Source organism: Dendrobium catenatum, unplaced genomic scaffold (assembly GCF_001605985.2).
Source record: "Dendrobium catenatum unplaced genomic scaffold, ASM160598v2 original_scaffold_51051, whole genome shotgun sequence".
In the NCBI taxonomy this organism is placed as follows: domain Eukaryota; kingdom Viridiplantae; phylum Streptophyta; class Magnoliopsida; order Asparagales; family Orchidaceae; genus Dendrobium; species Dendrobium catenatum.
In genome coordinates, this window is record NW_021369505.1 from 550,489 (window position 1) to 575,116 (window position 24,628).

Genomic DNA, 24,628 nt, shown 5'->3' on the forward strand with positions numbered 1-24,628 from the left:
GATAAAGGCCTTAATGTTGTCCTGTGTTATTGTAGTATTATTTTATTTATTCATTTTTTTTGTCATCAAGTTTGTAAAACTCCAGGTATATTAAGACATAAAAATAACATTTAAATGATTATTATTCAAATTCTTGTAAGCATATGTTTCTTTGCTCTTATCACTTTACATGTAACTTGGTGATTATATCGAAAGGGCTTTGCCCCATTTTTTTCCCAAAAAAAAAAAAAAAAAAGTTTCATGTTGCTTATATTAATACTGATTTCAACATATTAATATATTCCTAAAATTAAATATCCTATTATGTTGAGTCAGTTGGGCTCCCTTGTATATTTTTTATATTTCGTTATCATTTTTTATTTTTAAAAACTGCAGTTTTTTATATATTTTAAAGTTATTTTTTATTTGAAAAATAAATCATGTTATTTAAAAAAAATCCTAAAATAATTTATAGATAACTTAATTATTCTTAAAATCAACTATATCATCATCATCATCATCATCATTGCCTTCGCCTCAATGGTGCCCTACTGATCACCACCACAGTCATATAAATTAATTTATATTTATATTAAAATATAAATATAAATAAAATAAAATAAAAAAAATAACGAAAATGATCAAAAGAGCTGTTTGCTAATTTTTTTTTTTAAATAACTTAACAAATTAAAGCCAACATTAAACAATTTTAGCACAAGGAGCAAATGGCTTTACATGTTGCATCTGATTTACACAATCAGAAGAACAGTTCCAGAATGCATATTTTTTTTTGTGATGTAAAGGGAATGGAGCCATAATGAGCAATTTAACAGAAGAAAAGCGATTACAACGATGGTGGCAAATCTATTTCCACAACTCCTTTGAAGAAGAAGAACATTGCCTCTTTAAGAGTTCCTCAGAAGATAGGAAACCAGGACGCCAAGGATGGCACCTGCTACTACCTGCACAAGAGATTTCACATATTGATTAATATAATAATATTATAGTGAGAGCAATGCTAAAGATGTTGACTATTATGATTCGTTTGGGGCGGTTTTTTTAGTGCTTTTTAAAGCAGCTTCTAACATAAAAAAGAAGGCTTCTTTTGAGATGGCTTTATACTAAAAAGTTGCTTTAAAAGCAATAAAATAATCCCAAACAAAACCTAAGATTTCATTTAGGACAACTTTTTAGTATAAAAATTCCTAATCTAATTTTTTTACTAAAAAAACTACTTAAAAAACAACAAAAAAACTGTCAAACAAAACCTAAATGTTCAAAACTTCTGATCCAATTGATGCTTTTTTTATATTGGATTGCAGCTTCAACCTGTTTAATCTTCATCTTCATGAGAAACATAGTGTAATTTAGGTTAATGCCGCGTCATTCAGATTCAAATCCAGACGCTTCAAAATGAAGTAATACTTGAAAAACATACAACAACAACATCAAGCCTTTATCCCACTACGTGGGGTCGGCTACATGAATCCTTTTTTCTCCATTGTGTCCTATTAAAAGTCAAATTCTCGTTTAAATCTAATAAAGAAAGGTCATTCCTAATATTTTCTAACCAAGTCTTTTTAGGTCTACCCCTACCTTTCTTAACATAAGTCAAATCTAATACCTCTACTCTCCTAACCGTGTCATCGGAAGGCCGCCGTTTTATGTGACCAAACCATCTAAGGCGACTCTCTCTAATCTTAACTTCTACTGGAGCTACTCCAACCTTTCCACGTATATGCTCATTTCGTATCCTATCTCTAAGTGTAAAGCCACTCATCCACCTGAGCATCCTCATCTCTGCCACACTTAACTTAGTATTATGCTTCTCTTTTAATGACCAACATTCTCTTATAATACTTGAAAAACATAGCGTAATTTTAAAAGAAAAAAATAATTAAAAAATAATAAAACAAAAAATAATAATAAAAAAACTCTAAAATGTTGGAACTTATCTCCAACCGAACTCTATTTTCTAACAACAACAAAAAAAATATTCTATGTATATTCTTTCTCATACTTTTTTCTAACCTAATTTTTGGATTTTAAAAAAAAAACATGTGAATAGCGACGCACTATCCACCCTCACGCTAATGGCGTTTTATTTGGCGATCGAATGGAGCAAACCAATGATGCCAAACGAATGTTAGGCATTCGGCCGGAGATGCTATTAGTAGCTGTAGTCACTGTCATACAAATTAATGCTACAAATACAATAACTCGAAGGAGGGCAGAGTTTGAGCTCAAAGGTGAAAAAGCACTAAAAATTTGAATCAAATTTTAGCACAGATCGAGCTCAAATCTAGAAAAACAATTCAAACCCATTAGCCTTTTTTTGGGGGGGTTAGTCTGATTTTCAAAAAGGATTTTGATAAATCAAAATATAAAATAAGATCATTCACGCCTAAATACGAGTGAGCAAAACTCCAACCTGCATAGACTTGGGCCTAGTTTGGATGGGATGTAGCTGATGTAAAATAGAGTTTTAAAAACAGAAGTTGTGAAGGAGTTTAACAAAATCTTGTTTCAATAATGAGATTTTGTTTAATTAACATTCTTTTAAGTACTTACTAAAACTTGAAAGCAAATATTAATTGTTTGTTTAGATATTCAGCTTTAACGATTTTATAATAAAAGACTAAATTATTCATCTCTAAAATTTAAGTACATGTAAACTATATATATATATATATATATATATAATTCTAGAAAACCGTAATACTTATAATATCAAAATGGAGAATTATTAACATATTTCACGGACTTACGGACCAAAAAAAGCTTTAAAGCAGCTGCAACAGTAAAAGAACGTCTTATAACTTATACGCATACCAAATGTCATCAAACTCTGTAATTCATCTAATGTTGTTAATGATATGTTGTCAAAATTGTGATTTGGGTTCATTATCAGCAAAATTTAAAAAAAAAAGAAAAAGAATCAGAAAATGCCAGTGAGGAAGAAGGAGAAACAAAAAATAACTAGGGCACAATGCAGCGAACAACTGTGGCAATTTCAGGCAGGACACTTGCAGGAACAGATGTTTGGACGAACAACTGAGGTGAAAGCAGCTGAAATCTGAAGGCAACGAGAGGTGTGAAAGAGGGGGCAAAAAAAAATCCTTCTCACGATGAGTTCAAGCCAAGGTTTGCGAAGACGTGCAGGAAGGTAGTGCAACGTGAGGGACTTTTTAGACATTTTACTTGCAAAAAACACAAGAAGCACTTGAGAAGCCCCTACCTGGTTCACTTGAGCAAAATTAATCTTTCTCAAATGAGGCCTTGGTCATGCAGGACTTCTATTGGAAGCTCCTCATAATGATCAACATTTAGCTTTCAATGGCTACAAATATAAAAAGATACATCAAACATCATTCCTAATCAGCCAGCGGCGTCCCCCTCTTGCGTGCTATCCTCCCATAGATCTCTCACATGCTTCACAAGGATAGTGAGAAAGCATGAGAGAGAGAGAGTACACCTACCATGAATGCAATTTGAACTTTTTTTTTTGGAAAATGCAATTTGCACTATTCTATTCCACAAAGTCTGCAGAGTTTCTTCTTCTTACTAGGCTTCAAGGCTTAGTTAGCCCTGAATTCTATCTTCATGTGAGTGTTTGGTTTCATAAGGAACACAATTTCAGTAAAAAAATAAGGGATCAAAAGTGACCAAATAGTTCAATATTCAGCTCTCAAGGCTTTGGTTGAATGAATTATACCTATTGCAGACTGAATATTCATGACGGTAAAGTATCAAATTTCACGTCTTAGTTTTGCACGAGTATCCAACTCACAAACAAAGAAAAAATAGAATCACCAAAACTTTAGGACGATCAAAATTACAATAGTCCGTTATTGGGTCGTAATCTAGTAACAAACAGGGATTGGATGGAAGGAGACAATGGGAGGTCGAGAGGAAAACCAATGATAGATGGTGGTCGGGCAGAAGTCCGGGCGATAGTTTGGTGACAGCCGGTGGTCGAGGAGGATCTGGTGGCAAGAAAATTCTGATTTCTCTCTCCTCCTCTTCCTTGTTTGGGTTCCCTTCAATGAAGAATGAGGGATCCATTTATAGTTTTTTGGAAGTGACATGACCAGTAAGTAGGGAGAAGATCAAGGGTATGTTGAGAGTATTCTGAATGTATAGCCGATATCGACTCCCTTGATCGCAGATCGTTTATCGAGTATTTGAGTGTCTTAATGACATCAAAATTCGGCGATCTTGGGCTCGTTGGATTCGTCTCATCGAGCCGCTTGATTCGACTATAAGCATGTCGTGTTTGGAAATCGTTTGGATATCCAATTTATTGTTTGAACCTTTCAAATGCGCTTCAGATCTTCGATTTGAATCCATTTGGGCTCGGATTGAGTCGAATTCGGTGTCGTTGAGTTCGTCTTTTCGAGATGTTCAGCTCGACTATATGTTTGCTGAAATTGGAGTTCGGATGGTCCCGGATTTAATTTCGGAAGTTTCCAATTCAATTTTACGTCGAGATTTGTGCCCGGTCAAGATAATTTTTGATGATGTATCAATATCCTCTCAAGCAATCAAAATAAGTAGAAATAATGAAAACAAATAGCTCTTCTATACTGCCTGTCTAAGAGGAGAACTTTCTTTGACGGAGAATAGCAATTGATAGCCAGTACATAAATGACATGGCATGAAAAAAGTCTAGCTGGCATATTTAAATAAGATAAATGTTACTGGATACCTGAAGTGGAGTGTGTCCAAGCAGCTCACGTAAGGGCCTTATGCTAGATAAAGGATGTTCTGGTGGCAGCTCGCAAACTATTTGGTTCAACAACTGAAAAAGAAAAAAGTTATGCAAATAACTTAAAAGTGCAAAACAAAAGTTTATACCAATAACATAGTTGTATTTGAGCATTTGCTGGAAACGTCCAAAACTTGTAGCATGTCATTCCCATACATGCTTGCCTTGGTAAAAACTAGCCATTGAGTTGCCTTCATTGTTATATAAAGATCACGAATTTGAATTTAAAAAATAAATAAATAAAACGATAAAAAGTCTATCAATAACGAAAGTAATTGAGAAATACTTTAAACAAACTTCTGGCATTTATTTCAATTGAGCATTTTTTACGTGATAATCTTATTTCGAAAAAATTAACAATTGTACAAATGCTTGCAAAAATATTTAGAGCTTGTACTGCCACAAGATTGGAATATCAATGACAACCAAATTTAGAAATGACTTCACAAACCTCTCTTCCTACACCTATAAGATATTCAAGTCCAAAGAGCATAAAAGCTTAATAATTTAAATTTTTTTATTTCTAGCATTTTATCAAAAGCAAAAGACCATAAATTGATCAATATTATAATATGGAGGTGCATATAAAACCCAATCGGTTCACAAGTTTCCCAATTCAACTACAAATTTTGATAGATTCTGGATAATTATGTGCTCAAAACAATTATGAAAGGACTGAACCGGCAGAAGGACCAACTTATGGTTGATCCGATCGAACCAATCGATCTAGTCCAATTTTTATAAACATGGTTTTAAGAATAGTTGATGTGGAAAAAAAAAAGCTTGTTATGGTTGTATTTACAATGAAATGGATGAGGTAAAGGAGTTGACCACACAAAATTTAAGCAGAGATTAGTCCAGCTATAAGAAAAATTAAGGAAATCACAAATGAGAAATGAGAGTTTTAGTTGCATCAACATTTGCACATCACAAGCTATTATTTGAATACCCAATATCAATATGCTAAGAATAAGTCAACTGTTAGACCGGTCCAGTGGACCGGTACAGCCGGTCCGCAGGACTGACCCAGACGCCCGCATCGAAAGTTTTCCGCCTGGGCGGAGGATGCACGAGCTGCTCTTTGTGAGTTCGTGGTGCTTCCTCTAGATCTCTTTGTGAGTTCTTGAGGAGGTAGTGTTGTAGATCTCTTTGTGAGTTCTTGCGGATGAAGAGTTGAGGTTTGTGGGTTTTAAATTTCCTTTCCTCCTCCCAAGATCCGTGACCCTCTCCCCTTGTTTTCCTCCGCACGGTTCTCTCCACCAAGCCCATCCCGCCGCCCCGGACATCTCATAGTCATGAATGGCCAATCCGGAGCGTGATTACGACATTGCATACGATCATCAAGGCGACATTGACGTCATCCGATCGCCGTTCTTTGACATTGGATTTGGCTTCGACCACACCGTTGAGGATTACTTGAATCGGATTCTTCCCCACCTTGTGGACATCCTCGACGAGCAACTTCCGACGGACGAGTGGATCATCAACGGCCGAACACCTTCTTCTCCAAATCCGACTTCCTCCCCGGCGGCTAGCCCCCTCGGCATTACTTGTCTAATAGTGGCATCGTTGAGTTTGTGCGCCATCCTCTTCCGCTAACCGAGTGAATCCAAGAGTGAAAGTGAGGGACTTCGAGGTGAAGGATCTATATCTTAAGCCTTGGATTTTTGTTAAGAGCCATTTGCTTTATTACTTATTGGATTAATTTTGTTTGTTTCATGTTGCTTCTAAATGTAATTGATTGACGTTGCTTAGTTCTTCCATAGAAATTTCTTGCGATCTATCTTGAAAAGTATTTGTTTAAAATTAGCAACGCAAGTTCACAAGTATTAATTTCTAACAAGCAATTCTTGTCTATCGCATTTAGTTTCACATCAATGTAACTAGTACATGATCCTATTTTGACTTGTCTTACTCTCTATTACAGGATAATCCAAACTACTTACAGATGATTCACTTTTTAACAGATACCCTCACATATTTATGAATCCGCCACAATATTACTTAAATCTTTTTGAATTCTAAAATTTTTACTCAAATCTTTATGAATTGTTGAAAGTTTTACTGCATAATAATGTACAAATACATTCTTCTCTTCAAAAAAAAAAAAGACTAGCATCCAACAAGTAATCATAACATTCTCACCTCAGCTTGCCGACCTGCATGTAGTCTTATCCCAGATGCATCATACATTACCTGTAAAAATAATTATTACAAAAATCCTCAATTCTACATCAAAATATGGAGCATCAATTTTTTAACGTAGAAATTCACACAATTCACGCACAAAAGTACAGGCATGCTTGCTCTAAAATCCCACAACAATGAAGCACCAAAACAAGAAATATGCATACCATTAAAAGAAAAAAACTAAAGGGCAGTGTTAGCATGCTGTATCCTTCAACATAATGCCCGTGCAAATATGCACACAGCCCCACAATACCCTTTTTTTATTTTTGGTAAAGGTATATAAGTTAGAACGATGTATATTGATTTCAACAGCACAAACTAAACGCTTCATTGTACAAGTTTGTAAGTTCCTTTACAGACAATCTTCAATTCATTTTAGCTGCTAATCTTTGGCTGACAATAAGACCAAAAGCATTGACCTAAGTTTAGGAAACTCTATCATGCAGGTAGCAGAAATATGAAAACACAAGGATTTAGGAGAGAAACAAAATAATAAAATTGAAGAGAGAAAAAAAAATACATTTATTCCTCAAGGACATAATTTTGAATAGGATGGCTATGATGAGGTGCAAATTCTGTATTTGAATAAGGCAGATTGTGGAGATTGGGCAATATTTGAATAAAGGTTGTTGTGGAGGATAAGGTTGGTTAGAATATGTTTGAATTTCGTAGGTTTATTGTTAGTTTATAGGATAAAATCAAGATGTTAACGCCAGAGCGTCAATGTTATACATGCATTATTATTAGTTAATTAGTGATTTGATGATCATAAACTTTGTGTAGTGCCATCTAATAGTGCGCATTTATATGATTGTTTACACTTCATTGTGCATAGTGTGTGGAATGTACTTGACACTTCAATTAGTGTTAGCGGTTGGTGCACGTAATAATGTTTTATTAAGCTTAACATCCTAGAATTAGATTATCATGGTGAAGACCATTTTTAATCATTATTTGTTAGTTGGAAAATATATTGATCTACCAACTTCGTTAGATTATTTGTACTCTGATTTTTAGGAACAAAAGAAGTTTATATTATTAAAATCAATCAATCCAAATTAATGGTATATTTGTATGAAAAGTTATATATCTTCCGTTTTTGTAAATGGTGCTTATATTAGATAGTATTTTGGCTGTGCTAACAAGAAGAAGTTGCTTTAGCATAATAGAACGTCAAAGCTATCACTTGTTTTCATTGAGCTCTTCCACCAAAAATTCAAGTACTTGTTACTACCCTTAAAATTGAGAAAGAAATTTTGGACATTCCTTGAAATAATAATAGATATGTGAGAATGCAAAGTACGTTTAAGCACTAGTTTCTAGAAAATGTCCTAAAGCCTCAAGTGAATAAATCACAAAGATATCACTCCAAGAAATACAATAAAAGAAAGAGAGCTACTAATGCAAGGCAAAATAAATAAATAACTAAATAATTATATGTGCCTTACATCTCAAATTGATGAAAAAGAAAAAAGACACCCCTCCAACTTTGACAATAATAATGATGTAAGCAAATTATCTTATGGAAAACTCTCTAATAATTTTGATTAATTAGTTGAAGAGTTTGAAATTTTAAAAAGAAAGTATTTTTTGCATGTAGTCATATGGCTTTGGTAATATTATTGATATTTTGAAAAAAGAGAATCCATCAAACATGATATCATAAATTTAAATTAAAAAACTAGAATAATGTTCATTGCTTGAAAAGAATAATGTTAAATTTAAAAATGATTTATATCTTCTTACATGCATGATTTGAATTATTGAATGATCAGGTAAAATCATGCTCATTATTAGAAAATAAGAATTAAAAACTTAAAAATAAGATCGCTAACCTTAGACTTTAACTTGATGATTATCCTCTTTAGGCACTTCTACAACTTATTGTTCCACCATTTCATGTATACATGCTTCACTCATAAGTTAAAAATTTAATATGCATATAACCTCATTTACTAGAAAGCATGAAAAAATATATACATATACTACTTTATGCATGTTCTCCCCAAAATTCAATGCAACTTCTGTAATAGATAAGAGGTTTCAAATGTTTGTGAATTTAGAAGAAACATGAACACAACTAGTACATCTTCATATGATTCGATTCCTAAAGGCACAGCACTTGCTTCACCACCACCTAAACATGAGTTGAATGCACATGGTACCAACGCTACAAGACCCAAACTTGTCTGGGTACTTAAAATCCATAATACATGCATTTGTAATAAGCATGTCTTCATGGAAAATGAATGAAGACTAGTTTTTTAATATTTCCAAGAGCAGTTTGGGAGGGCATGGTAAAAGGTATAATATTGGGAACATTCTAAACCCCTTCTTACTAGTGTTATGGTCTTTAGATTAGTCTATTATCATGCATGCTAACTAAGCTATATTTGATTAAAAAATTCAACTTATATGATTGTATGAATTTTGTCTCTTTCATAATTATGTTCTTACATTTGCTTATACTAGATAGTTTTGTTTCCATTGATGATCTTATTTATGTACAACTTTTATACTTAAAGATTTGGGCATGATTATATTATTTATTGAAATTTTCACATCTCACGCATATAGACATGTTTTTCATTTAGCATGATTAAGAATAAAAATTAAATTAAATTTATCTCAAGCTAAGGATGTTGGTTGTATAATATCCAAAATTTTCAAAAAGGTAAGCCATAATTTTTTCCCAAAGAAATACCCCATTTTATCATTCCCCCATAAAACGTCAAAGTTATTTTCATTATATTCTATTTTGAATTTTGAGCATTTTGATGTATATAACAGCATATATATATAACTTAATTTGCTAGTTTAACCAATTAATAGTTCAGTAACCATTAATTAATATTAAACAGTGCAGTAGATTAGTAATTAAAAGTTACTAAATATTATATTACTGTAGCCATCCCACTTAAAATTTCATGCAACGGCTTGATGAAATCTTACGGCTGGAATTTGTGGGAAATGCCTTAGTGGATGCATTAGGACATAATAATATTACATATATATTTCATTATTTGTATTAGAGACGATGTTCTATTGATATCTTATGTTTAACATATTACAATTAGATTATTTTTAATCTTAATATGCGTTTTATAAGGGGTGATTTTGTTATCTATTTGTGGTATCAACAATCACTTGAATTCATGGTGAAACTTTTTGATGATGTCAAAAGAGGGAGAATTGATTTTGTTACTGCATACAAACTTGATGCTAATAGATGCATGCTCATATGGAGAGTGTAGTTTTATTTTATGCATCTTCTGAAGATGAGTTAGTTTTTACTCATACACAAATATCAATTTTTCATTATCGAATAAGGGGAGTTTGTTAAGAGAGGAATTACATTTGATAACGCCAATTAGGAGAGTAAATGTATTAGATTTGATCCATATTAAGAGAGATAGAGATAGACCTAAAAAGACTTGGTTAGCAAAAATTAGAAATGATCATTTTTTATTAGATTTAAATGAGAATTTAACTATTAACCAGACACAATAGAGAAAAAAATTCATGTAGAAGACCCCACATAGTGAGATAAAGGCTTAATGTTATTGTTGTTGTTGTTGAATAAGGGGAAGTTGCTAGCCTCATGAGACTGGTGATATATCACTACGTGAGATTGAAAGTTCCAAAGCATCCAATCTACAAGCCATTACAGCTTCAACTATGGCAATTGTTATTAAACACCATAGTTAAATTTGCTGTTAGGACAGTATTCATTCTAGCTGACTCAACCATTGCAGGCATATACATCACATAAAAGAACGCAAAAGATCACCAGTTCTAAGTCTGTCTCCTAGCAAGCATCAGACATCATGATAAACCATTCGGACTTACCAAAATAAATCAAATTGATTCCAAATATATGTATCACAAAGGAGAAAAAGAAAAAAAAAATTGAACCATAGAAACGAAATAAAATGAAGGACAAGTCCATAGGTACATACAACAGATGCCAAAACGATTGCAAGAGCAAATGAAGATCCAGCTGTGCCTTCCTGCAAACCTATTGCTGTTGCAAGAGCAACCACAGTTGCGGAATGGGATGAAGGCATCCCACCCGACCCAAGCAACCTCCTAGAGTCCCACCTTTTCTCTTTAAACCTGCATGTCTATGATGGATATCATAAAACTTAGCAGGAGACAATTTACATACGGCTGCCAACACAGAAAGCGTGAATTAATGATAAGGAACAGAATCAATAAAGTTATCGTCATAAACCAACAATTGCAAGAACATTGAATATACAGATAATAGGAATGGAAACAATAAATTAATAAACATGGGAGTAGTGTATACCAGAGCATCTAGGCCTAAACCAGACCTCTATCTTTTAGTTCGGTGTCAGTTCTAAAAGTTAATAAGTTTGGTTGTTTGTGGACTAAGTGATTTGGACTCTGATTCGGCACAATTAGGTACACATTCTCTCATTTGCATGGTTAGTTGGATGGGCTTCGAAAAGCCATTGTTTTACACCATACTAATACTAATGTATATTTTATGTAGGGGTGTCAATTCGGGTCAACGGGTTGAGTTTGGGTCCAACCCAAGTTGACCCGGGTGTAAAAGGGTTGTAGCCAAACCCCACCAATTTAGTTAAACGGGTCAGGATTTCCAACCATGACTCATCCCAAACGGGTTACGAGGTTGACCTACCCCGACCCGCGAACCCTAACTTTTGCCTTCCTTCCATGGTCAACCCGAACCCGAGCCATTTTCAGACGGGTCAAAAATCCGAACCCGGACTCGACCCGTTTTACAAACAGGTTGATCTAGACCCGAATTTTTTCGGGGTGGTTTCGGGTCATGTCAACTTTTGACACCCCTAATTTTATGAAAGTTTCATGCCTAGGCCACTACAAAATTAGGCATTGTAAACACAACATTTGGGTCATATATAGATGAAAAAAGGCAACTGCTTTTTTTTCTACACTTGGTAGCACCCGGCTTGCATTTGCTCCAGCCGTCTTTCCATACCCACTTGAAAACTGCATTCACATAACCTTGCCAGCTTCCCTCTTCCGATGGCAACCCTTATGCATCACCTAATCCATTCACGTGCTGGTGCAGCTGCTGTTGTCACTTGACCAAGAAAATTGTTTATATTATATAAAAAACACTTTATATGCTACAAAACTGAATTTAAGATCACAGCAATCTGATTTGGTTAAGTAACCTGCGACTGTATTCCTAAATGCAAATATTTACAGCTACGCTACTTAATCGCACAGTTCTACAACAGTGATTACACAATATTTACAGCAATAATACAGGAATCCTTAATAAATAATGGCTAATTTTGGCATGATATGTGCTACCATATATATATATAACCGATATGCCCTCTCAAATTGATGTGGGCAATTGGCTATTTTCCAAAAGGAACCAATGATGTTATGTCATATGACCTTTGTAATTATCTCAGCAATCTGAAGGTTAGTAGAAATATGATAAAGAGAAATACCAAAAGTAACCAAAGCTTTCGGAATTGAATGGTAGTCCACTTCAAATTGCCCCGTGCACTCATAGGAAACAGTATAAATAGCAATTTGAATGGCACTAGTATTATTCACATTGACAGAAGTGGGATTATTCAAAGAAAAACGAAGTTCATATATAAGTCCACATAGCCAAATAATCAAATAACGAATAGCATAGTTTAAAATTGCGCAATTCGAGGCGTGCCTTTCCGCAATTTGCCCCAAAATAGCCTCAAAGCCTAAGCAATTCTCAGGACTCACGTACGCCTCAAGTGTAGTGAGGTGCACCTCACAAGCGTTATTGTGCAATTTCCATTGAGGCCTATGCCTCTAATATGGGGGCCTTAAATTCTTCCTTATACCCCCTTACCCGACGGAAGACGTGAACCGAAGCCTCCAAGAAGCACGCAGATGCCCGATCCGGCTCTCCCGCACGTTTCCTCCGCCTCTCCCGCCGGCGCCGCCTTTCGTCGGTGAGTCCTTTGTTTCTGGCCGCCCCTCTACATCACTTCTTCAAGTGTTCTTAGAATTTTTTTTAAGTTTAGGGTTTGATTTTTCAAATTATAGGAAAGCTAGGGTGGTTTTAAATTTTTTGAGTTTTTGTGTTTTATTTTGCATTTGTGCTTTAGGAAACATGGTTAGGGGCAAGGAAAAGATAAATACGTCATTACGGCGTGACCCTTCTTGGAAATACAGTGTGCAAGTTGATGTAGGAACGGCGAGAAGACATGCGTATTTAAAATGTAATTTTTGTGATAAGGTGGTGAAGGGAGGAGTAACTCGCATGAAGGAACACTTATCCTGCTAAAACCCTTAAATTCTCATTTACGCAAATCTTCATCCGTGAGGCTTACGCCTCGAGGCTTATTTATGCAATTTTAAACCTTGACAAATAGAAAATAGTGCGTAGCAATAAAAATTGATAAATGATTTAGACACGAGACTTTTTTCTTACTCTTCAACAAAATCAAAGAGTTGCTAAGAAACATGAACCAACTATGAGAGACCATCAAGTATTGGGGACAAATCAAAATCAAAACAAGCCATAGAATTAAAAAAGTACTACCATCAACATCAATATCAAGTCTTTATCCCAATATATGGGGTCGGCTACATGAATCCTTTTTCTTCATTGTGTCCTGTTAAAAGTTAAGTTCTCATTTAAATCTAACAAAGAAATGTCATTTCTAATATTTTCTAACCAAGTCTTTTTAGGTCTACTTATACCTTTCTTTACTTAAGTTAAATCTAATACATCTACTTTCCTAACCGGGTCATCGGAAAGCCGTCATTTTATGTGAACAAACCATCTAAGGCGACTCCCTCTAATCTTATCTTCCACTGGAGCTACTCCAACCTTTCACATATATATTCATTTCATATCCTATCTCTAAGAGTGAAGCCATTCATCCACCTAAGAATTAAAAAAAGTAACAAGTTGAAAAAAATAATCCATGACTAGGTATCCCATTAATATATTGAATGATTTAAATAAAAGAAACTAAATGTAAACGATAGGGCTTTGTGTAAATTAACTAACCTCTTAAGCGAAAAAGAAAATATTAGTTCAAATAAGGGATAAATAGCTCAAACTACCAACCAATAGTCAAATAACATTAGGATAAAAAAGAAGAACAACATCTTATCTATCAAAGCATAAATGGCAAAAGAAAAGGGCATGCAGTATGAACAATAAAAAGACAAGAGTAACAACCTACAATCAATGTATTCAAGCAATAATATCACATGTCATGAATCTTATAAAGGTTCTAATATGTTGTTATTGCAAATGTGCATGACAACCTTTAATTAATTTGAAAGCAATCAAACTTATGCACATACAAGCACACTAGGTATCATCATCATCCTCTAAATGACCCATCATTCATTCATCATTTTCGGCTCATGCTTATTTATATATTATCTATAGTCGGTTTTATTAAATACCCTACAACGGGAAGATAAACACCAACCCAAAAAATCCAATGATTTCTTATAGAGTCGCCACTCTGAAACCTCATTGATCTGCCTAGCCAATATCCAATATGGTTCCATGACATACACTCCAATGCACCCATGAATATAGTTTTTCAAAATTTTCATAAGCACTTTTCAAATGGTTTTATAATTTCAATATAATGAATGCTATTTCATAATAAGATATGATTTGAAAATATAGCATTTACTACACACAATAAGAGCATGTACATGAAAATATAATTGTTACAAAAATCAATATACAATAATTTGTGCAACAATAAAATAAAAAATAATCTACTTATGAAACTTGTTAGTTCATTAAGAGCATGAAAAGATCTTTACAAGTGTTTGCAAATAATCAACAAATTTCACAATAATGATAGGAGTAATAGTCTAATAATTAATCCAAAAAACCTAACACAATTAGCACTAAATACACCCCTAACAAAAAATGTTACATTTATTCAACAATAAATAATAGTTACTTATCTTAAAAGCAAGTTGCAGCACTTAACCCTATGGCCTCCTTGAACCAAAAGAGGCAACATCAAATGAGATTTACTTGAAATTCCTAAAAAATGATATTTTTAATAAAATATAATGATGCTTGGAATTGTATATATATATATATATATCAATGGTGCAAAATAGCACGCATCATGGCACACGGCGCGGCGTAGCGCACCTACGATGCAATGTACATGGCGCGACGCACATGTTTAAAATAGCACTTGCTATTTGTTTTTTACAAATTTTTAAGATAATCATGATATTTTTTTTTAAGATAATATACTATTTATTCTAAGATAAATATCGGCCCATTCTCTATGCCAAATTTCACGAATCGTTTCTTTGCTCCCGCGACAAGTTTGCTTCCGCCCCCTCCTTCGACAATTTCGCAAAACTATTTGTTGATTCCGCCCTCATTCGTATCTTCGGTCGGAGGCATCCATATTCAGCACGTTTGCTCGCCGCTTCTGCCCCCTTCCTTCGTTTGTTTGTTGCTCCTGACCATAGCAACTTCTCTGATTCCTCTGCTGCTTTCGACAGAGTTTTTTTCATGATCTGATGAAGAAAATGACTTTATTGCTGGAGAGGAAGATTTAACTTGGACAAGTGTTGATAAGGCTACTGGTGTTTATGATAAAAGCTATAACATTCGGGAGAGATCAAAAGGGAAAGAGAATGAATCTTCATCTAGGCATAATGTTGTTGATATTGAGAATAAAAATGAGGGTGATGAAGAAGACTATGAAGTAGGAGACAATGTTGATGAAGATAGCAAAGCTTTTTTAAGATTTGTTGATGATGATTCCCAAGAAGATCATATTAAATTCTTATAAAATCATTGACCTTTAACAAAATAATTGTAATATTTTGAATTATGAGATATTTGGGTGTTTACTTAAACTTATATATAACTATGGTTGTCTTTCATTATTATGATAGCTTGTCTTTCAATTTAATGATATATCATATTCATGTTTATTATTTTATAATTCTTGTATAGTTTGTGTCATGTTCAAAATAGTGCGCGTTGCGCCGTGTGATATGCGCCATGACTCCAAAGGGATATTTGCGTCGTGGTGCGCCATTCATCGTTAACAAGTATGATATATATAATTAGGCTATATATAACTAGGCTAGCCAAATTAACTTAAGCCACCACAACAACAACAAAAATGTCGAATGAATTTATATTAATGCGGGATAATCTCTCACTAATAATCAAATCTTACGATATAATATAAATATATACATATATACATAGATTCATTAGAAATACAAGCCAATGATAAGCCACTATGATTGCGAGTAATTCAAGAAGGTAAAGATGAGGAAGACGAGGAGATTTGGTGGTTACCTCACAATCGATCAAAAAGGAGATGTTTTGTTATCGGCAATTCTAACCAAAGAAGAAGACGAAAAAGGAAATTTTATACTGTCGTCTTTAAATCAAAGGAGAAGAAGGGGGAATACCTTCACTGGTGCAAACAGCAAGAAAGAGATGAAGAAGAGAAAGAGGTTTGGCGGCTATTGTTGGAGGGAGGAGAACCGAGAGATAAGTAATGCTCTAGCTTTATTTTACCTTAAATGATGCCAGACAGCAGGAGAATCAAACGAGGAGAGAGAGGATCGCGTGATCTATGCTAGAGGTGTCAAAATGGATTTTAATGTCAAGTTTGGGCCCAACCCGAAACTAACCTGCCATCAACTGACTCAACCTAAACCAGACTCAATTAGACAAATAGGGTCAAGATCCAAACCCGACACAACCCGCCCTTGACCCGAGTTGACTTGACCCGACCCACGTGCCTACCAGGCCGTAGGGGTGAGCCGTGAGCTGATGAGGCTGTGTAGGCGAGTACGGGTGTGAGCGAGACATGAACATGAGTACGACCGTGCGAACACTAGGGCGAGCATGCGAGTGCGACCCTGGTCAGTTTTACGTTGCTTCTGGGTTTTTCGGTTTTGACCCGAACCCGACCCAAAATTGGAAACGGGTCAGAATATGAAACTTGGGTCAACTCGTTTCCCAGACCTAGAATTTTCAAATCAAATTCAGGTCGGATCAAATATTAACACCCCCTAATCTATTTGATTGGAGATGTGGCTCTCATGGCATAACACTTTATCTTATATGATACTTAGTTCTCCTCTTCCAACTGGTGTATTGCTTTGATACCATTCTATAACAGTCCAAACTATTCTACTTTGGTCTAATAGACTCACTGTTTTGTCACGTTAGTATAACTTCCCTGGAGCTGGAGGTTACTCATCCCAGAATTGTTCCCGCATGAGAACGCTCAACTGTAAAATTTGCTTAATGAAATTCTAATAATTACACCAAAAGACACATTGATGTTTAAGAGTTTAAATTATTTTTACTTAAGAGGTTTCACATTCCACATGCGTGACACCATGGAGTTTGTTATGAAGGCTCGTGATAGCACGTATTAAGCATGTTTTTAACTATGCAGCATAATGTCTGTGATGTGCTGGCAAAGTCAGAGATTTTCAGGTTATGTTAAGTCGGTGACAAGATCTGGCCATTAAGCAAAGTCAATTGTCTAATTTCAGGTTTGAGTCACTGAAGAAGCGCACTTACAATATTCTGGCTCAACCTACAGTTCGTTAGAAGGACGGCCATGAAATGGTTCTCAAAATATAGAAGACCAGCCCATAGAATTTTCTAATAACCAAAAGCAGAATGCAGACTTTCAGATCCGACTACCTGATTGCTCTTCATCAGGCGAAGATATGAGCTTTGAGACGCCAAACCCTAAGAAGCCCTTTGCTCCTTCGGGTGCCACTGATTTCCTGCTCGTTGATTAATTTTACGCATGGGAATGAGGAAAACATGACTTTGAGTTATTCCCAACATGATACATACGAACTGTGGGTGGGCCTGGTCGACAAAAATATCATTTTCCAAATCCAAGCTTCGACCATTAAGCAAAGCCAAATGCCTAACTCATCCATCAAAACGCATCCTAATAAGCATATAATCTAGCAACCAAGAAACCAAGCAAAGGAGAAGCTTTGACTCCAAATAGCGTATAACCCTGTCAAATCAACAACCAGGCCCCCTCATCTTCCACCCACTAAATCAAATTAGAAAAGCACAATCAGGTCATCGCAAAGAAATGCGGTTCCATTTCGAAGATTAAAATAAGAACGGTCTTATAGACGAAATTAACGGGAACGCACCAGGTGGTGAAGATCTTGAGAAATTGAGCAACGGAGAAGGCGAGGAAGGCGGAGAGCAAGGGAAGGTTCATCGTTGAAGGTAATGGAGGAGATTGACTAGCTTTCGCTGACGATGAGGCTGCGATCTCTCGCATCGTCAGCACTTCGTCCATTCCAGACCTTCCTCCAAGATCGGTAAACCTATATGCCACGGGTTTTCTCTCCTCACCTTGCGCGCACTTCCTCACAGGTTAGACCATCTCCAACCGAAAAACTCATTTTTCACTCCAAAATATAATAATACATCAAAATACATAACTTGTTTCCACCTGAACTCCATTTTCTAACACCAAAAAAAGAATATTCCTAATATATTCTTTCCCATATATCATTTTATATATTTTTAATCATTAATATTATTTATCAAATTTTTGAATTAAATCTAATATAATTAAAACAAATATTTTTTACTCTATAAAATAAATTGGAATATAAATATATCATAAATAAATATTTAGTTGTTATTTTAATTTTTTGTTATTTGAATGTAATCTATATTTTAATTTTTTTTGGTATTGTACTTCTCAATATCTTTTATGTATGAGAAATTTATCTTAATTTTTATCTTAATGTTAAATTACATTAATTAATTTTGTAAAAAAAATTTAGATTACTAAAAAATAAGATATTTCTAATTTATTATTTTAATTAATAAAAAAAAAATTCTAATTTTTAATCTACCTGTCGACCCTTCAGCAACTTATTATAAGCGGATGTGTCTCTCTCTCCCATAACATTCAAAGTTAAATAATAATTTTATTTTATATTTAAAAATATATATCTGTCGCAGCTAATCTTGATCCGTTGGTTGGAAATTTTAGCTATTAATTAAGAGCTCTTTAGTTCGAGTCTTTTCTATATATCGTTTATGTGAATCTTACTTAATTTGATATAAATGTCTCAAATAGGCATATATATATATATATATATATATATGTGTGTGTGTGTGTGTGTGTGTGAGAGAGAGAGAGAGTGATGACAACATGCCTTTTTCCAATTAGATTTCTCCATTTATGTCATCTCTACCTATCTTCATCCAAGCCACTTTCTAAAAGGAATCACCCTAATAAAGTTGGATATTATTTTTTCATTGACAACTTAAGCATATATAAGTATTATTATTTTTTAGTTTCCAACTTGTAGCATTTAATCGTTTTGATGAAGATCTAACATAAGCTACATATAATATCAATCAGTGTGCTTCATACTTGCTACAACATGAGCAAATTATATTCGAACATGATCAAATATTATTCAAATTATTAGAGATCATATTATTCAATCATCATTCAATTCATATTTGGACATCATTCGATGAAGAAGGTAAGATCGTGTCTTAACTAGGCAAATGATTTAACTCGATTTGAATAACGTAAAATCATGTCATCAAGTATAGTTTGATTGCAAATTGAAAATATTTTACTATGAATTAATCATTATTTGATCATAATTCGATAAATGTTTGAATATAATTTGATTAATTTCAATATATGTTTGAAGAATAGTAAAGCTATATATGAATGAAGCATATTCATATGTAAATAAAGCATGAATATATATCCTTGTATTGTATGGAGCAAAATGGAAAGGAGACATGTAAGTTGGTTGATTTTTTTTCCAAAAAAATAGAACAAGTGATTGAAGATACAAAGAAATACTTCGCTTAAAAATATCATTCTTCTTAACATCAGGTGAAAGATGTTGATACAAAACAATTTAATTTGAAATTGAAGATAATGTACGACTATGGTGAAGCATCATCAATTTGTCCAAATAAGTTACTTAGAAATGATATTCTCAGTTCTTTTAATGAGATTCCCTTATCTATTACGTATCTATCTCTCATATATGTGACCACCATCTTAAGAATGCTCCAACTATAGTTCTTGTTCAAATGAGTTTGATGCAAGATTAATATGATGGTATAGGTGATTATGTGGGCGTTCCAAATATCGAAATAGGTTGTATTGTGGAAGTACATGATGCAAGTGATAGTTATTCAATGAATGTTTCAAGACTTAGGCTTCGTTTGGGACGACTTTTTTATTGCTTTCTAAAACGGAGTTTTACTACAAAAATAAAAAAATTTGTACTACAAAAATAAAAAAATTTGTACTAAAACTCCGTTTTAGAAAGCAATAAAAAAGCCGTCCCAAACGAAGCCTTAAACATCAATTGGAGATGTCAGCCCCATCTTGTGATCAACATAAAACTAGCAAACATCTAAGGTATTTTGATTATTCAAATACTTGGGACTAAAAATAATAATTCAATATATGATTAGCACATTGATAACTCATAACAATCAAGCATTCATGCTTGAAAATACTTTGAATTCAAAAATTTTAATTTACTAGCACTATGGTTGAGTTTGTCTCTATTGAATTACATGTTGCCAAGTTAATTTGAGAGTAAAGAAATGTTGAAGTAGACATTACATGCATATGCCATGAAAAAAGCTTTCAATTTAAAGTAAAGATATAAAGTAAAAAAAGAATGTACATTCATTGCACTTTAGAGATATAATCATTTGAAAAAAAATGGCAAATTCAATAATTTTCGAGATAATGAGTCTTATTTCAGAACACAATTGCACAACATATGTAAGATCAAATGATCACTGATAATCTCCAATGTGGCTCATTAGACATATGATCAAATATAAACTTGTTTCCTCTGATCCTAACATGATGCCAAAGATGATCATAGTTGTGTTATGAGCATGATATCACTTATGTGGAAAAATCCTCCTAAGCATCATTTTAGAAGTTGTCATCATTTATAATTATGCTACACAAAAAAAATTCAAGGATAACTGTTGATTGCCATCAATATAGTGATGATCATTTCAAATATGTATGTTTCTCATAAGATGTCAATACTTAGATTTATCCTATGACAAGAGTTATGGTTGTATTTTATAATGAGGTCGAGGAAGTCAACTGGATAGTGAAAAACCAAGTGTTGGTTCTGATAAATACAACAATATCTTCAATGTTTTTATTAATCATTTTTCTAGAGGCATGCTAAAGAGCTTGCACTCATCAAGTGGCAATAAATATTACAGTAAAATTCATAATTGATAGTTGTCATAAGAAATATCATTTACTTTTCAAGGTTTATAGAAGAGTTGTGTTCTTTAGGTACTTAGATAAAATACATATAAAAAACCCAAGCATAATATATTATTTTAGGAAAGAACTTTTCTTTGAAAGATGAGCTCGTGCTTTCTTCCTAGAAACTAATACAACTTAGTGACAGCTAGTATTTCTAAGAGTTCAATAATGCCACCAAGAGTGCATGTTACTATCTAGTGACAATATTATTAAAAATTTTAAGGCACAATGCAAAAATAAGTTAAGTGTGGCAGAGAGAGGATGCTTAGATGGATGAGTGGCTTTACCCTTAGAGATAGGATACGAAATGAGCATATACGTGAAAAGGTTGGAGTAGCTCCAGTAGAAGATAAGATTAGAGAGAGTCGCCTTAGATGGTTTGGTCACATAAAAAGGCGGCCTTCCGACGACCCAGTTAAGAGAGTAGAGGTATTAGATTTGACTTGTGTTAAGAAAGGTAGGGGTAGACCTAAAAAGACTTGGTTAGAAAATATTAGGAATAACCTTTCTTTATTAGATTTAAACGAGAATTTGGCTTTTAATAGGACACAATGGAGAAAAAGGATTCATGTAGCCGACCCCACGTAGTGGGATAAAGGCTTGATGTTGTTGTTGTTGTTGTTGTAATGCAAAAATATTTTTTTTTTTTAAATGTAACATTACAATGAACACAAATATTATTTTAGCAAACAAAATCAAAGAAGCATTGTAAAAACTCTTAAATAAGGCTCAAAACAATATCGTTTAATCCATTAGTCTACATGTCTTTGATGTTGGCCTTAGTGGTAATGATAATTTACAAGAAAGGGTGTGCGAAATAAAAAGTTTGATATTATGAGCTTCTCATGCAAACATGCATTGGTAGCAACTTGAGCTTAAGGTGTTATCTATTATAACTTATATTCAAAGTTTCATATAAAAGAGATATAGTTAGTGCCATATGCTTAAAATGTATATGCAATCAAAAAAGAAGACAATTGTGAGACTTTAGAAGAAATAAAGAAAGTTATTGTATTAACCTCATTGGTGAAGCATGGGAACGACCATATAATGATATATATAAGCTTTTCAAAGGATTAAAATGATGCTATCAAATATAGTGTAGCTGATATGGAGTTAGAGTTCATAATTTAGTTACTATTAAGAGTAAGTGTTCATCACCTTCATAATAGTTTTCTTGCTTGAATCAATTATAATTCATAAATTAATGTCACTAAATAGTTGTACTATGATGTAATAATTGTTATTTTCATGGGTTATGAATATTTGTTGAGTATGTTATAACTAAAATTTTAATGTTCTATATTTTGTGTTCCACTTTGTTATATCTACACTATTTGAACCGTGTTCGATTATTATTCAACTTATATTAATTTGAATTTAGAGTTATGTTTATGGTGATCGCACTATGAATTTGTTGTCTTATGTTAAATATTGAATGAATCGTATTTGAACTTCTAATTCAACTATTTTATAAAATTGTTAAGAACTTATTATTCCAACTATGTTCATACTTTGATGAAAATTTTTCAAATAAAAATGAGTAATGTTTGATTATGGATCAAATAATATTTAATCAAAGATCAAATTTTTATTGCATAGATGCTCTCAATGTTGATTGAATTTTTTTAGAACCTTGTTCAAATGCTATTTGAATTAATTTTGATCTCAATGTCCTTAAAGAAGTTTATGGTATGGAACATGAGAAATTATTATGTGCAGGCATCGGACGTAGAGCTATGTCTAGACTCTAATGAAAATATGACATGTGGACTAGTGTATTACTAGGTATTGGTGTGTATTAGCTGTGTATTTTTATGTATTAGCTAGTGCATAGTAATACACAGTTAATATATACCAAAACATTCTCAATTTTATCTTGTAGGTATAACTTCTCATAAGGTTTACGCATCCCATGATTTCTCCAGGATAAGCATGCTTAACCGCAGAGTTTTTAATGAAATTCCAACAATTATACCAAAATATGCATCGATGTTTAAAAGTTTAACCTCTTTTACTTAAGGGGTTTCATAATCTCCAACACTTAAGTAACGGATGTTCTAGTCACAATTTTTATCTCAGAATCATCCATCACACATATATGATTCTAGACGAGGCCCCTACAAGTTCAAGTGGTGATTCTTGCCACATAGCACTTTGTCTCATATAAGATTTAAGAGGTGACTCCCATACCGTAGCACTGTCTTGTATGATATTTAATCCCCATATTTCGGCAGGTGTATTACTCTTATATCATTTATAACAACTCAAACTTTTAATTCTCGATATATTTGTTCGTTGTGGTCCAAGTGCCTCACAATTTTGTCTTGTTGATGTAACTTTCCAAGAGATCACCCATCCCAAGATTTCTTTAGGATGAGCACACTTAACTATGAAATTTCTAAATGAAATTCCAACCATTACACCAAAAGGCGCTTCACTGTTTAAGAGCTTAGCTTCTTGTAGTTAAGGAGTTCTATAATTTAGCTTTTTTACTTGAGGAGATTCTCGTGTGCTATATAATTAGATCTGTTCAATTTGACATATAACTTTTTGTAAAAGAGCATTAGTATATGTATCACCTCATAAGCATTCATGCAAGCAAGTAAATAATGACTTATATAGCAAACCCCACGTAGTGGGATATTTCTCTCAAGTTTGAATAGTACTTTTCTATCACATAATATGCCCAATACATTCCTCTGCTTCAACCATCCAACTTGAATTCTACTAATAATATCTCACATATTTCATCATCACTTTGAACAATGGATGCGATATCTAAACCATGCACTCTTTTTAAATATTTTATCACCCGATCTCACAATCCCACCGTTAAATTTATTACTAAAATTATATTAAAGAATAATTATTCAAATATTTATATGTGATTTAAATTCAAAATGCCCTCCATTCATGCCTAAATACCCCTCATGATTTCCACCAAGAGCATTTCTTATGACAAATAGACCTCTTCTTAATTGCAGAGTGGCCTAAAGCATGCTTTCTTGTAAACCCAACCAACATAGCTACAACTCATTTTCTAACATTTAGGACAAACCCACAAAACTAATTCACAAGATTAATATCTTCCAAAGTTGTATACAAGTTTGGTGAACTAAGGTTTTGTTTGGAAAAGCATTTGGCATTGGTTTTCACTATTTTTAGACTTCGTTTTGGACGACATCTTACTATTTCTTAAAGCAACTTTCTAGTTTAAAATTTTTAATTTTTAAACTAAAACATTGTTTTAAGAAGCAATAAAAAAAACTGTTCTAAACAAAGCCTTAATATACTTCTGGGCTAAAAAATTACTATAGAAAACAGTAAAAAAATCATCCCAAACTAAACA

The 24,628-nt window shown here is 33.4% G+C and overlaps 1 protein-coding gene across 3 annotated transcripts; it reads right to left on the reverse strand.

The window, feature by feature from the left end:
- Positions 1 to 624: 624 nt before the first annotated feature.
- Positions 625 to 18,376, reverse strand: LOC110116046 (uncharacterized membrane protein YuiD). Of its 3 annotated transcripts, XM_020849488.2 has the most exons (6): positions 18,122 to 18,261; positions 17,646 to 18,015; positions 10,897 to 11,061; positions 6,893 to 6,943; positions 4,688 to 4,780; positions 625 to 941 (listed from the first exon to the last, which is right to left on the reverse strand). In XM_020849488.2, exons 2-6 carry the CDS (start codon positions 17,658 to 17,660, stop codon positions 885 to 887), a joined length of 381 nt encoding a protein of 126 aa, XP_020705147.1. In that variant the 5' UTR covers positions 17,661 to 18,015; positions 18,122 to 18,261; the 3' UTR covers positions 625 to 884. The 3 variants fall into 3 exon arrangements, with proteins under 3 accessions (XP_020705147.1, XP_020705146.1, XP_028547522.1); XM_020849487.2 differs by lacking the exon at positions 17,646 to 18,015 and having other exon boundaries at positions 10,897 to 11,053; positions 18,122 to 18,372; XM_028691689.1 differs by lacking the exons at positions 625 to 941; positions 4,688 to 4,780; positions 17,646 to 18,015 and adding an exon at positions 4,814 to 4,938 and having other exon boundaries at positions 10,897 to 11,053; positions 18,122 to 18,376.
- Positions 18,377 to 24,628: the final 6,252 nt, after the last annotated feature.